This window comes from Melampsora larici-populina, assembly GCF_000204055.1.
Source record: "Melampsora larici-populina 98AG31 unplaced genomic scaffold MELLAscaffold_57, whole genome shotgun sequence".
Lineage (NCBI taxonomy): Eukaryota > Fungi > Basidiomycota > Pucciniomycetes > Pucciniales > Melampsoraceae > Melampsora > Melampsora laricis-populina.
The window spans coordinates 155186-171302 of NW_006768821.1; the positions used below are offsets into that span (position 1 = coordinate 155186).

General features: G+C 42.6%; 2 protein-coding genes across 2 annotated transcripts; both read right to left on the reverse strand.

Moving 5' to 3' along the window:
* Nucleotides 1-12626: 12626 nt before the first annotated feature.
* On the reverse strand, nucleotides 12627-14263 carry MELLADRAFT_111724 (uncharacterized protein; the record flags this gene model as incomplete). Its single annotated transcript, XM_007416168.1, has 3 exons — nucleotides 12627-13816; nucleotides 13936-14039; nucleotides 14103-14263. The coding sequence occupies 3 exons, from the start codon at nucleotides 14261-14263 to the stop codon at nucleotides 12627-12629; spliced, it is 1455 nt and encodes a 484-aa protein (XP_007416230.1).
* A 324-nt stretch (nucleotides 14264-14587) lies between these two features.
* Nucleotides 14588-16113, reverse strand: MELLADRAFT_79205 (uncharacterized protein; the record flags this gene model as incomplete). The annotated part of the gene is made up of 3 exons (XM_007416167.1): nucleotides 14588-15364; nucleotides 15440-15819; nucleotides 15980-16113. 3 exons carry the CDS (start codon nucleotides 16111-16113, stop codon nucleotides 15030-15032), a joined length of 849 nt encoding a protein of 282 aa, XP_007416229.1.
* Nucleotides 16114-16117: the final 4 nt, after the last annotated feature.

Below are 16117 nucleotides of genomic sequence, written 5' to 3' on the forward strand. Positions count from 1 at the left end.
GGATACACTTAGTAATTTGGGAACATACAGGTGCAGGATACGAGATTGAAAGCAATCAGACTCACGTTCAGTGCACCTTGAACCACTACACAACCGTCGACCGGGACATCATCATAATTAGGGTAGTCCTCTAAGTCTTCCTCGTCAAGATCAAACTCGGATTCGCCTTGAGGAGTCGGGACATCATCCTCATCATCCAATTCTTCATAATCAATTGCATCGTGAGTCAAATCGTCGTTGAGGATGATGTTGGGGACAGGAACTGAGGTGTTGGGAGGCGTGGTGGGCTTGACATGTCCAGCTGCTAAACCTAGTACCTTGAGACCTTTTTTGACTACCAACCCGAGTTTGTGCGCGTAGCAGCGGACGTGATTAACGGATGAATTCCAAGCAACCGGATTCTCACAATCCCAGAACATCTGCTGCATTTCGCGCGCCATCGTATTGTTAGATGAGCCGGAGTCGGTAGTCTGTCCTAGCATGTATTGAAAGGAAGTCAGGTTAGTTTTAAGCAGAAAATGACAAAAAGGTAGAATGATAAGCGAAAGGACTTATCTTTTTGTGTAGTTGATTGGCAATCAAGAACCGAGCAACTGGCTGAGCAAGGAGATAACCGGACTTGTTCCAAGCAACCAATTTCAACGTGAGATGGATCGTTTGATAGTTCCAATCTTCATCAATGAAATTAGCAGATACCCCAATAAATGCATAACGCTTTCCCTTCGTGGTCCAAACGTCATGCACTAAAGAGAACTTGCCACGATTTTCCTGTCACAGCAAAGTCAAAAAGAGGGAAAATCAACTCAACTTGAATGAATACAAAAAGATGGAATGGAAAAACATAAAAGACTTACTCAAACTAAAGCCACAGCAGCTGAGCTCAAGTGACCATACAAATCCTTGGCAACCCCAGCAGCCCACGTAGGAGTCCTTATTTCGGCACGTCAATTCGCTAGCTTGAAGGCCGCTCGTAAAGGTACATCGTAGAATCGGTTAAAAGGCAGTGCATGCAACAGAATCCACATGACTAACACAGTGTTGCATAACTCAACACTGAAGGTTGCTTGTGAAAGAAACGAGTCCAGCGTAGGTTGACCGTCGGCGGTGTTGGAAGCAGCCAGCATGTCGGCTTGTTCTTGCTGCCACGAGAGCGGGAGGTTACAGCCGGCCTGGATTGCACGGGCACGTCGTGGGCAGGCAGATCGCCCTTTCGCACCGTCCCGGTGAGCGTAAAGGTTGTAGTGAGTACGAACCCCGCGGACAAACGTCCCCTTGCACCATCGACACCGGTAAGATCTCGGATCGTCGCCAGTCTTGGAAAAGAAAAACGAAGAAGAAAGATGGAATAGAAAGAAAAGAAATGAGAATTTAAAATTTAAAATATGAAACATAGAAGTACTCACCTCGCCTTTGATGTGGGTTGGAGGATGGTAGTACTCCAAGAGCTTGGAAACTCGTCCAAGCTGAGCACGACGGACACCTTCGGTCTCAACCACCTCAACATCCGAGTCCTGGTTGACATCGATGACTTCTGGAACCCCGGTAACCTGTACCTGAAGTTACAAAAAAAAAAAAAATGTGGATGATTAGATCCAATAGAAACATGAAGATGAGGATGAGAGAAGAGATGACTAACCGGAGCAGGAACAATCCTCTTTTGCTTCTTTGCTGGAACTCGAGGTAAGCCAGCTGAGGCGCCAGAGCCTCGGGGACGACCTTTGGCTCGTGAGGTTGCTTTGGACTTCAAAAACTGATGTTGCTTCTTTTTCTTGGGTGGGGCCGGCAACTCCTCGATGATCAAAACAGACGAGTCGGATTGAACTTCTTCTTCGTCTGTAACATACGGACTATTGGCGATATCTAAATCAGGAAGATCACTGACACTACCACTAATCGAAGCGCGACGAATTGAAACACGTGAGTCAGGAGATTGGATAACAAAGCCTGGCTTGGGAGCAGAAGGGCTTCGGGGCCGTAGAGTACGACCAGGTCCAGTGGCAGGAGGAGCAAGCATTGAACTGGGAACAGGGGACGACATGATTGTATAACTATAACTCGAGCTATTAAGGATACGAATTAAAAGATAATATCGGAAGTTAGAGCAGAAGTAAATGATAAGACAGTGGTTTGTAAGTTTTATTGTTTTCGTAAAATAATTTGTTGAACAGAAGAGTGCAACTGGGGAAATCGACCTGACTCTGGGATTCACTCACCTTATATAGCATCCTGGAGGGTTTTGGCCACGGTCGTTCTGCTGTGCAGTGCCCCAAATACGTACAAAGGGATCACTACACACCATGGGATGAGGCAAAGTCAGTTGCATACTTTGTGATACTAGCGATGTAGGGAGTGAACTTACTATATCGACATCGATAGCCAAGGCGAATCCGTGACAAGATTAGGGTGTTTTTGATGATCTTCTGAGATTATCGTGAGCATTGGTGCGGTATTGGACGTTTGGAGGTGTTTGTAGGTAAGTCGAAGGGATGATTTTGCGATGGAGGGAGGGATGATGAAAGTGAGATAGTGGGATCTGGCATGACACGCTGCAGACCGCTTTGAGAGGTGGCAGCGGGGCGCAACTTTAGATCGCCCCACTAAAACCGCGCCCCGCTACTCGAGATTTCCCGGGTCAACAGCGGTGGCGGGACGCCTGAAGCCGCTACCCAAAAATTTGTGTATCGCCTGCGGGGCAACCCGCCCCGTCACCGCTCCGCACCCGCTTTTTGCGGCGGGTCGCTTCAACTGTTGGTGCAGCAAAACCACAGTTATGATAAACGAATAAAGTAGATTTGAACCTAGAATGCACAAAGAGCACAACTATCTTGGAAAAAATGGACAAGAGGTCATGTTGAAGACACTGGAAGATACATTCATTGATTTCAAAATCAAAGGAAGTATTGACCAAGTCAGGTAGCCCTAGGTTACACCCACAACAAATGTCATGAGCTTGAGGGCATGCAAGACTTGATACTTCCAATGTAAGCAAAGAATATACCTCCCAATGTCTTCAACACTTCTGGGTGATTGGATTCGAAGAAGATACTCATCACATTTAATTAATGAACACTTACAACGACAGTTCTTCCGATAATCAGTCTAATTGGTCTAATTGAATTGAAGGTATGGTAATGTAAAGTAGATGGTAATTTGAGATCGAATGGAATAAAAAGGAGTAGTCAGTCAAAACAACTCTTAATGACAAACATAATTGATATTGAGATTAATCAAATAATTACAATGATAGTCCTTTGGATAATTAATCTGATCAATCAACGTGAATTGAAGATATAGCAATGTGATATTGTGTTGTATCAGATAAAGTAGATTAGAAGGTGAAATCAATGGATGGATGGAAGTTGATTGTAATAAAAGAGATGAGTTAGTTGAAACCATTCTTGAAGAATTTGATTCAAAGAAGTTAGAAAGTAAAATTAATTGAACTTACTTTGATTGTATCTTAGTCAAGTACACTGTAAGTCAAGATTGATTGAAGCAAAATCGATTAGCATGAAGTAACTCAGAAGTCCAACTTGATCAAATAAAGAAAACTATAAGTCAAGATCGATAAAGTTGAAGGCGAAATCGATTGAAGATGATGATTTTAAAGTCAAGATCGATTGAAGCAAAATCAATTAAGCGAAATCAATTAGCATGAAGTAACTCAGAAGTCCAACTTGATCGAATAAAGAAAACTATAAGTTGAGATTGATAAAGTTGAAGGCAAAATTGATTGAAGATGATGATTTTAGCGGTCGGAAATTGAATCGATATCAATTGATTATAAAGAAGAATCAAGGAAAATAATTGAATAGATGAAATAAAAATAGTATGAGATGATGAACAAATAAGACCAAGAGAATCAAGTGAACTTACTGTTGATTGAAGAGGATTGAAGTGAGTTAGAAGGAGAGTTGAAGGAAGTAGAAGTTCAAAGGATGGGATCGAAGTGATTTGAGTTGGTAGCAAGTTGAAATGACTTGAGAGTAGGAAGTCCGAGCAATGATCTAAAGAAGAGTTAAGCAAGATCGAAGCAATTAGTAAAGAAACGATTAGGTGATTCAGATAGATAGAAAGAACTTACTAATGGATCAGTAACAAAGAGGAATCAATCAATAGTAGAAAGCGTTGATGATGGAGTTGAGAGGAGTGGAAACTCAAACTTAACTAAGTCCCTATAGATGGACTGTTAAGTTAGGTGAAAAGGTGGCAATCAGGCGGCCCACACCAATACTAATCAACGGCAAAATTGGCAGTTCTTCAGCTTTAACAGTAGTCTAAACTGGTTTTATTTTCCTTGTCTGGTGAACAAGTTGAGGGGCACAAGATCTCACAATACGCAAAGAGCACACCTGTACACTGAGTTTTTTCAACTCACAGACATATTCATTCCCTCACAACAAACAAAGATAAAAAAACACCAAAAACAAGGATGTAACATAAAGAAGTGTAACATATAAGGTGGTGGATTTGGACACAGCTGGTGTATCATCACAAATGATAATAACATCGTGACCAAACACAAAATATAAGCAAAATGAAGTAATGAATAATACATGGAATACAAAAATAAATGTGGTACGAGAGGAAAGATTAACAACTTTGAATCTATTTTCCATTGATCTTGATGATGTTGGTGGTTATTACCTCGTTCCGGAGACGTATCATTTCTTCCAGGAAGAAATTGTACCTGGTAGGATGCATATGACGGCACATCATATCAAAATGGCCTAACCATGCATGTACTTCTTTGGCAGCAGATGAGTCATACTTAAGATGTCCGGATGGTTCATCAACCGGGATTACTGTGTCTCTGAATCAATGAGCGTCTTCGAGGCTGCTGTATATGTGTTGACTTAGTTTCAGGCCGTGATCATACAGAATAACTTGAGGTAATTTGCTGGCGAACACCTCTGTAACAAATTCCTACAAATAGTTACATTCAGATTTATGTTTTTTATAGTTTGGATGTGACTTAGTAAGTAACACTGACCTTGACCTTGCTTACGGACACACATGTTAAATAAGTCCTCCGAGCCATGATAAGACCACACGGTGACATAATGACTTGTTCATTACGAGTGCGTTTGCGAGAGAGTATGAAATTTACACTATTAACTTCATCATTATTAGATACCACCAAAGAGGAGTCATGAGCCACAAATGACTGCATAGCAGCGATGTGGTCAGAGTTGCCACAAGTAATGGATCCCGGAATGACGCGCTCCATGCAGGGCTGTGCTCGGCAAACACCTTCAAGCAATCGAGTGTGATCGGGGCAGAACCAATCAGTCATATTTGCTAGTGGCTTATCGCAGAACCTCGCTTCGTCGTTAGGATGAAGGGATTTGAATTGGAAAGCGGAAATAGAACAAATCCAATAGCTTAGTGAGGGTTGATCAGTGATCATTGCACGCACGGCTGGATAAAGTCTTGTTGATTAGCGAGTAAAAAAAACAATATGTGTAATGATAACTCACTTTGTTTGTCATTGTCTGTCCCAGACACAGGTACCCTCTGATCACAAGTCAAGCAGTGGTGAGTTGAGTGCTCATACCCCTCCACCTTGAGTCGTTCAAGATGGTCTTGCATAGCAGAAAAGAATAGTTGATAATTGGTGCCATTTGATACGGTTCTTAAGGGGATGTCTCGTGCATTGCAGCTCCGCAACAAGCAATGAATGTCCAAAGCTAGAGTACACACATGCTTGCTCATGGGGACATGCGATGGCGCGTGTGTATAGTTGTAGGAAGCGACTAGGTTAGATACAAATACTCTGCATAACAGTGTCACGATTAGTAATTAGATAGCTTGGTAGAATCATGAAACCTACCCTGAAAGCATCTGGAGGTTGTTAAAGTACTCAGCGAGTTTATGAGTCATGAAGTACTTTTTGTCAATTTGGAACATATCTTGTTGCTGGCCTTTGGCTTTGGTGTAATATTGACGAACTTCACGACAGTCCACGTAGCACGGCATGTACATGGTGCAGCAAGCTGTAACGGTAGAACATGGCCTAAGGTATTAACATTGATAATGCACTTTGCTGATGATGGGTTCCATGACTTACTGCGACAAAAACCAGTGATGTAATGTAGCATTTCCACACCGTTGATGTCGAATAAGTAAGCGTAGATGTGACGCCTAGCGTTTTGAAGATTAGGACCAATGCAATTGATCGTGTTAGGACAATTAAGGCAGCGGGTTGTTGTAGCAAAAAAAAGCATCTCAATTTATAAGCGACTCAGGATAACTAAGAAATAGTTTAACTAATTGGTTAAAACAATCAAGTATTTGCTATGATTGATGTAATAAATATCAATAATGTGACGAGCAGGAAATGGTTATTGAAGGGAAAATTTGAGGACAACTACCCAGTGCTAAGATGAAATGGTCTACGGTGTGATGGAGATGGTTGAATCTAGTTGGCGTTTGAGTGCTACTATATATACCCCAAAGTTTTCTTTAATGGCAACTCCCTTGGCCATACCTTTGGATTTACAACAAAAAAAAATTGTTTGGGTGACGTTCAGCTAATTGCACTGTGCACAAATATGTTGAAGGTCATAATATCTCTGCTTTTGTTTGGCAGTTGACCACGCTGAGGCTTCTATGCTTATGACACATCCGGTGGTCAAATATGTAAATTGACTCGAGCGTTGTGTAGTTATAGATGGTAAGCGGAATTCCAACTATAAACCCTCGGTCATAATAGTACCTCGAATCTCCTTTTGGAGAAAGGTGACATATTTATGCTGTGAGTCGGGGATATGGCGCTGGCGTTATTACAAGGAGTATACGCTTTGTCGTGGTATTTAATAACCACGTGTGGTCTTGTCTGTAGCCTTAAGTTGTTGTTATATTCACATCAAGTTCTCTACGCGTCAAGGATTTCCGGTTCGCTTTGGATTGGTTTATTTTCATGTTACTTTCATTATTAATGATCAAGTTAGGAATTCTAGAGGCAGTCGAATGAGAATGGACAGTTACGGTTTGAGTGTCTGATATTTCTTTTAATAAGTCTTTTGGGAACAGGTTGAATGTGACCTGTGCTTTTTCTTTTATGACCGTGGTTATGCGTTTATGATAGTGTTATGAATTTTATTATATATTAGCTTTGTTTGTACCACCCAGTTTCTTTCCTCATCGGAAAGAAACTGTAAGTGTCTTTTTATTTTTCTTCATCATCTTCTACTTTTTACGAATCACTCTCTAACGCTTATTTTTACAAACACTTCTCGACTAGATTTGATTTTTACTTTACTCACGTCTATCCCGTTCTACAACGTTTGGCTTAAACACCCTGTTGCTACTTGCACAGGTTTGTCCTAGTTTTTCTCTATTTTTACTTTTTCCTTAGCTAATTTGTGTGCGTGGTTAGGTGTGTTATACTTTTTCAGTAGCTCTTTCGAAGCTCTGTTGGCTTGTGCCGATACTTACATTGCACCTGATTGCCCCAGGTTAGTGTCATTACATGATCGGAAAGAAACTATTTGATTTTTACTTTACTCCCTCTATTCCGTTCTCCAACGTTTGCCTTAAACTCCCTGTTGCTACTTGCACAGGTGTGTTATACTTTTTCAGTAGCTCTTTCGAAGCTCTGTTGGCTTGTGCCAATACTTACGTCTCACCTGATTGCCCCAGGTGTGTTATACTTTTTCAGTAGATCTTTCGAAGCTCTGTTGGCTTGTGCCAATACTTACGTTGCACCTGATTGCCCCAGGTGTTGCCCTATTACTACGGCCACAGCCTTCTCTTTTCGAACGAGCTTCTGTTTTCTCACGCTTTAACCGCGGACTTACTGATTTACTGATGTATCACGATAGTGACGAATCATAGTGAAATGATGTTCACACATATCATTATAATTTGTGTACTCTCTGAATTCCAATTGAAAATAATAATATTAGAGTCATAAAATTGGTTTTATAAAATAACTAAAAAACAATTAACCAATGGTTATTATTTGAAAATACATGAAAATACGTGAACACATAATAATAAGATGGACAGAACATCATCATGTCCACCAGCAACGTTTATAGCGGTACGGTGGTAAATTCAATGTTTCCACAGAAAATCACATCCTGTCGTTGTTTAAGTCTCTCCACTGTACGCCTGTTGTGTAGCCGTATCATCTCCTCCAGGAAAAAGTTGTACTTTACTTGATGCATGTTGCGACATATGGAGTCAAAGTGACCAAACCACACGTTGATCACCTCAGCCGCTGAAGCATTGAACCTCCAACCTTTTGGCCCCTTGAGTTTGGGGAACAGGGCGGGATCGTTATTAACTCGGCAGGTGGTATGTGACTCTTTGTGTGACTTGATGTGGAAAGTGTCCACGGGTAGCATTCTATTTTGGAAAAGTTGTGCGTCTTCGGGATTGGTTTGTATGTGTGAATATAGCCCACATGCGTTGTCGTAGAATATCACTTGCAGTAAGTTATTGGGGAAGACTTCTTTCATGAATTCCTGCGTTCATGGTTTTTTGAGAATTACATTAGTTTTTGCCTGGTTGTATCAATCACAGACTAAATGCTACTGTACCTTCACTTTGGGCACCAACTCTGACTTATAGAACGTCTTGCGAGCCAATATGATTCCACAAGTTGACACGACTAGCTGTTCATTGTGCGTACGTTGGCGGGATAGCATCGTTTTTGGTTTTTTTGGGTTACTTGCGCCTCCGTCGCGAGCACCCTCGTGTTCTCGCTCCTCTACATCTTCAAACATGAGCTCGTCATTGTTTAATTCAACTTCGCCAGTTTTTCCAGATAGAAGAGTGCTCGGATCTACATTGAGGCGAGCCCCGGGTCGTGTGAACCTTATGGGAAGACCGAAAAGTGATGTATTTTGTTCCTTGAACGCTAAGTAAGCTGCAACATGATCAGGGTTTGTACACGTGTTGGAACGGGGCGCAGCTCTCTCAACACAAGGCTGGGCTTGGCAGATGTTTTCGAGTATCTTCCTATGCTTTGGGCAGTGGCGGTGGTTTACCTTCTCGAGCGGTATGTCGCAGTAATTTAGGTCGTAGGTAGGATCAAAGGTCCTCAGTTGTAGCTCGCATATGCTACAACACCAGCAACCTATGGTAATCCCATCGGTCACTACAGTCCGCATGACTAATGCAGGTCAAGTACGCTTCAGGTCTTCCCCAGATTTGCGTGAGTTAAGGCAGGTGGGGAACGCACCAGAAGACTTGTCGGTTCGACCGGCGATGGGAGTCAGATGAGTGCATTTGGAGCACACATGAACTGCATCAAAGCTTCCTTCGCATTCCAGCCATAGTAGATGCTGTTTCATAGCGGAAAAAAAATGACGGTCATCTGCCCCGTCGGCATCGCTTTTCAGTCGAAGGCCTCGCGCGTTGGTGCTTCTCATCAGGCGGTGAATGTCCAGGGCCAATGAACAAACATTGTTGCTGAGTCTTTGCTTAAAGTTTTGGTCTTGGAAAAAGTTGGGGTGATTTGCGCTGAGCGGCGCATGGGCTTGGTTGTAAGCCAGTACTAGGTTATGAACAGATACTCTGTACATATATGCAGGTGTACATTTGTCAGTATATAATTGAACCATTTTGAATAGGTGAAATTTCTTTTTACGCGGCTAATGACTGAAGGTGGTTGAAATAGTGTGCCAGTCGGTGGCTCATGAAGTATTGTTGTGTAACCTGGAAGTAACCATCTGGTTGCCCTTCTTGAAGGGAGTAATACTCCCTGGTATTACCGTAACGAACGTAACTGGGTGTGTATGTGGTGTTGCATCCTTCAAGAACATGTCAATATGTTGATTTGGATAGACGCATACTTTAATGTTGATTACTTACGACGGCAGTACACTGAGAAGTATTGAACAGTCTCGATGCCGTGAATGTCCATTAGGTAGGCGTACATTTGCGGCCATATTCTAAGTTTTGATCCAAATAATCTTTGCTCGGCAATATTTTGATGTTTGCAGGTGAGGCAGTGGAGAGTTGAAGGGTGGAAGGTGTGTTCTGGGATGATCATTGAACCTTTAGGCGTATTTGAAGAGGGAATGCCACATTGATAGAATAAGGTGTTGCCGTATTTGCATTTTGGTAAGGCGTCGCGGTAAAGGTACCATAGCTGCACCCAGCTGGAAGATGGTTGACCAGAGTCAAGGCACCTAGTCAGAAACTGCAGGGGTGGGTTGTGTGGGTCACATAGGGTTGCGTCCATGTTTCGCTGCAAGAAGTCAGCCGAAAGAGTCGTGAAAGTTGACAACTGACTCAAAGTGAGAGTTTCATGCAAGATAGGGTAAAATTGTTGTAGTTGTTGCATTAAGTCCTTAACAAGCATTGTCATTGTGTCGTAGTGGTTCCTGAGTGTTGCCGCGTATGGTGTGACAAAAGTTAACAATCTGCTTTCATTTCCAGAGGGGAAGAGGGGACTATCATTGCATATGAGTTGACCCTCAAAAATTGTATTTCAATTTATTTTGTATGTTCATTTTATTTTTGTGAAGGACTTTTTCCGTTTGAGAAGCCCTGTCTGGTTGTTACGATCCTGTAACACTTGGACTCACCGGTGAAAGACGCGCACGAGATGTCACAGATAGACAAATAGTCCTTAGTTGTACAAGCCACGTAGTTCTATTTCCTCAACCGACAATCTATCAAACTAATCAGAACACCCGCTGAGAAGAGCATCTTGTGACACCGCTACCCTCCGTTCCCAAGCCATAGACCGGGCCTTAACATATTGTCGGTTCTCATACTTAACGGACGGTTGAAGATTGAAAACGATACAAGAAAAGAAGAACACACTTTAGAAAAATTGATATTAAGAAGAACAAGATTGAAGATTAAGATTAGTGCTTAAAATAAAAGAAATCAGATTTAGATTAGATTAGAACTCAGAAGAACAAGATTGAAGCTGAAAACAACGTTTGAACTTAAAAGGATGCTTTGTGGCAAGAATATAGACAATAGGATGAACATATCGAATACTCGAGTTTTTTCAAACAGTTTTGTTGTTTGCCATTTTCTCTCAACAACCACATCTTGTCAATGCTTTCACTTTGGTCCACGTGTATGTCTCTGAATGTGTGTCCAGTGCTTCTTGTCCAACTCACGTCATCCTCTACTAATCCATCACTTGAAGCAATAAGGACCGTCACAGCAAGGGTATTACACGATGGCACCGCGGGAATGATTAAGTTCAAAACCCGATTGAGCGAAGTTGCGGTGTCCAGGTCCGCAACTTTTCTCAATCACGGATTTCGTTCACATCTCGTTCACATCTCGTTCACAGGTTTCCCTCGAGCTATCCTCTGCTACACCAATCTCCTTCTCGACGCGTGGTCATATGTAGTACATACATAGAATCCCTTGCAAGTCATCAGACATCGTCCTTGCCACTATGTATTCTGGTCTTACTCTCCAGGTTTCATTGCAGTGGCTTTTGTCACACTGCAAGAAGCATTGTCCCTACACCATTCTTTACGTCGCTCACCACTGATGCTAAACAACAATGAACTTGATGAACCTTTTGAGATACGGACAGGGAATTGGTGGATGGTGTGATGGAAAATATGATCTTTGTTTGTGATCCAGATGATCAATCAGCAAAGAAAGGAGCTTGGCACGGAGTCATGTACAAGGGAGAGTACAACTCAAGGGAAACCTGTGAACGAGATGTGAACCAGATGTGAACAAGATCGGTGATTGAGCAAAGTTGCGGACTCGGACACCGCAACTTCGCTCAATCGGGGTTTGAACTTGATCATTCCCGCGGTGTGGCTACCTCAAAACTGATAGCCTAATACCGGCGTTGTTGTCATGGAGATCTGGCCGAGTGGTCTAAGGCGCCGTCTTAAGGATACTTCGGGTAATCCGGCGGTCTTCGGGCGTGGGTTCGAATCCCACGGTCTTCAGGGTCTTTGTTAGTATAGTGGTCAGTACTCCCGCTTGTCACGCGGGCAACCGGGGTTCGAGTCCCCGACAGAGAGATCATTTTTTTGGCCTTTTCAGCCCATAACGCCCACTTTTGCTAGGCCCCAAGAAAATGTGGAAACTTCGGCATTCGCCTGGTGTAGGAGTATCACCTTTTCAAATGTAAAAGGATCAATGGTCACCTAGATAAATATGTTGTCCCAATGGGGTTTAATACAAACGGGCTGTGGCATGCAGATGTAGTCAAAGTGATTTGCCGTGTTGCTTTGGGTTTGGTTTCATTAATCAGACTTGGGTATGAAACGTACGCGGTGGAAACTACGTTGCGTTTTTGAAAAAGATACTCATCGAGGTTAGATTTTGGATGGGGTCTGGTGGATCCAGTCTCAAAGTTACATTGAGTATTGACGTGGCAGGTAATGGTTGGGATGATGAATATGTCTTATGTTGCGGTTAACAGAAACATGAGTGGAAGAGAAAAAGACAAGCAGAATAATGAGTGGTTAATTTTTACAAGATGCATGATGACAAACCTCCGTGAAGCTATAGACATAGATTTCTAAGAGAGAGACCTGTGTACAATAACATTAAATCCTTCCAATATGCATCACGATATCGACAATGCCGAAACAGTCTCCGGCAGCATCCTTTATTCACTTTTCTTGCCGGGAGGGCATTCATACCAAGTACTAATCTACCCATACAACTCAAAGTTAAGCCGAGTAGTCAGTGTCGAGTCGAATCGGTTTAACGATATCAGTTCCGGCCGCCTTGTAAAGTCTTTCCATCACGGTAGATCCTAGCCCATTCAAAGGGACTTGCTCAACAAAAATTATATCGACCAAACACTCGTCAAGAGAACGCATTGAGGAAAAGAGTCTCTGAGCACTGATCTCAGGTTGATTGATAGGTCCCAAGGCATAATGAATCAGTTCGACTTCATCACAGTCGAGTTCCTCTTCATATGACTTGAACGCTTTCAAAAGCTCCCCATTCTCAATTAGCATGAGACCTATTGAGACAGGTCTGCATACGATGTTTTCGCGTCGAAAATTGGTTGTGAAATTATCAATTAGATCAATCGGCGTAGGGAAAGATTGCCAATTTTGTGGGATTGGAGGTCGAATAAGATTTATGAGAGTCACTTTAGCGTTCGGTGAATAGTGCTTGTATTTCATTCCAGGCGTTGTTGGTTGGATTCCAGGGGCGAGACTCGTTCCATTGCTATTAGGAACTTCAATTATCGGAACCTCGGCAAGTTTACCGGAGGTTTTGGCGTTTACTAAACATTGAGTGATGTCTTCAGCACTCAAACCACCTAGTCTCAAGACGCGTATCCCACCGTCTGGGTTCAAGCCGTCAATCACCGTACTTTCCACACCAACATTACATGGTCCACCATCGAGTACCAACTTGATGCTTGGTTCGAGATCCTTCCTAACGTGTTCTGCTTCAGTAGGACTCGGTCGACCGCTCAAGTTGGCCGAGGGAGCAGCAATCGGAACTCCGCTTAAAGAAATTAAAGCCCGGGCAATCGGATGTGAGGGTATACGCACAGCAACTGTCTTCAGACCACAAGTCACTTTATCTGGTATTTTTGAAATCGGCTGTTCGGAGGATATAGTAGGAACCAAGAAGGTCAGAGGTCCAGGCCAGAATTCATCAATTAAGATTTGATATGATAAAGGTAAAACCCAATCTGATGGTAAAAGACTTTGGAGCATATGAAGAGATGAGACGTGAACGATTAAAGGGTTATCAGCTGGCCTTCCTTTAGTACGATAAATTTTGGATACAGCTATATTCGAAGTAGCGCAAGCACCGAGTCCATAAACTGTTTCGGTTGGAAAAGCTACAAGTTCATTGTTTTGAATTAAAATAGAGGCTGTTTGAAGTGCAGAAGCTGTTTCGGCGCAAGAAATGTGAGGTAGGCCTAGATCATCTTTGCGTTTTTTTGTAAGACCACGAAAAATCTTCGATTCAGTTCATGTATGTAGGCCTTATGATACGGAGACCGCTTACCGTTAGCAAAGGTGATGGAATTAGAGTCGCAATGGAGGACATTTGTTGAGATGGTCTCTGATGAAAGATCCATGGGGGGATGTTGCTCCGACATCTTTGAATAACTAGGAAAAATTCATGAGGGTCAATAGCTTGAACATCAGTTATAAAAGGACAGAATGACTCACCAGTATCCCAACCGATATGTATCGGGAATCGGAATGAAGACTTGAAGTTTTTTTATTTTCCAAAACAGAGTGAACCTCCAAGGAGGCGGCGCCGAGCCAGGGTACCCGCGGGTCGACCTGCACGCATCCTTACTTCTGAGCCCTGCATGCTTTGGCTTCATGGTTCCGCACGTCGCCTGATACACCACCCATTGGATGGAATTGTATCAGCGCCATATTAGTGATGCCAGGCCCACACTGACACTAGCCAGCAATTACCAATTCTACTAACCGCTTATAATCAGAGTAAAGAAAGAATGAGTGTGCAAGTCACCATTTCCTCCGTGGATGATAAAATTTTACACAAACATGCTTTTGTGAAGCTATGAACAATTCTTGACAGACAAGTTTCTGAACACAAGATCAATTTCAAAGATCTATATGCAAGATTTGTAGGCAGACATGCTCTATAAGTACCATCAGTAAGCCTCTCAGACCAAGTCATTGGCGCTAAATAAGTTCAAAAATTCATCAGAGCTCCATTGATGTAAGTACAAGCGAAAAATTTGAAGAACTTTTTCATACAAAAACAGAGGACTGCCAACCACAACACACTTGGATATTTGGCCGTGTAGAAAATGATACAACAGCTATCATGATACACGAGTTCTGATGGACGTTGCAAGGATTGCACCAAGAAAAGCTTGGTTGAGCGGAAGTGATGGAGAACTACAAGTATAAGTCGGCTTTCCTCGTCCAAGACACATTTCACGCACCAACTTTGTATCCTCGAATCATACCAAGTTGAGGCCTTGTGTGACTTGATTTGATGACATACGGTCGAGTGTTTGATTATCTGTATCTGACCGATGATACAAGCCCAGCCATAAGATAGGCGACACCTAAGATCCTAAAGAGTTGTCTAACCCAAGTATGAGATCAACTTCGTCATGAGAAAGACATCAAGTTCTTGGCTTTCTTATTCTTAGATTTAAGAGCTGCCTTCTTTTCCTTCTTCTGAAGTTCTCGAGTCTTGGCCTTTTCTCGCTCTTCCTGAGCCGTTAAAACCATAGAAGGTTTATCCCCTTTCGTCCGCTTAACTAGTTCTGACCAACCGTCGGCTGCAGTATCATCGCCACCACGAACAGGCAAGTTAGCTCGTTCCGTTTTTCGTTTGTTAGTTGATGGGCCCGCTGTACTATTAGAAGAAAATGTTAAAGATGCCTGTATCGTGGGCCGTGATGATGCAGGCAGCGAAGATGGCTGATCAGGGTTTTCTCGGACTGTAGTTCAATGAGGATAAAAAATAACAGTTTGTAATCCGAGAAGCTTGTTGTATAGCCCAAGAAAAGGCGTACGGCGAATCCTTTCAGCTTCAACTTCTTCATGCGTCAAATCTCTTCCTTCTTTGACTACTACAACTAAAGGAGCTTCTTCATCTTGTTCAGGTTCTTCATCCGAAAGCCGACCTAGAGAAGTATGATCATCTGCTTCTTCAACAATTTGTGGACCATTTTCATCTTCATCATCTGAAGATCCGGGACGAATAGGAATGGCAGGTCGATTAGGATCCAAGATTTCTGTTCTTTCCCCATTTTCGTTTGTTCTTCTTCGACTGTTGTGATTGTTATCTTCAGCTGGAGATCCCCTTAATGCAGAGTTGATGTTTGATAGAAACTTTGGTTTGTGATCTGTGAAAGTTAGATCTACTCCAGTTAAATGATGACCAATGGTTGTTCTGTTAGTGAGTCTTGCATATATTATGATATATCGAGAAGATGTTGATGATCACACACTCCTGAATTGATGAGGTTTAGTTTCCTTTGATCGTGGTGCCATGGTCCAATGATGTTGAAGTTGAGGAAGTTGAGGTGGTGGAAATTGGAATAGTTGTGTACCGCTGATCCGACGAGCTCGATATGATCTGCAAAGTCCGACCCGTGGTGTTGGTTTTGGGGTCACCACTTCGGGTTTCATTGAATCCATTCTGAATCTCAACTTCGAGCTTTGTCTGCTCAGTCACTTCATTCATCATT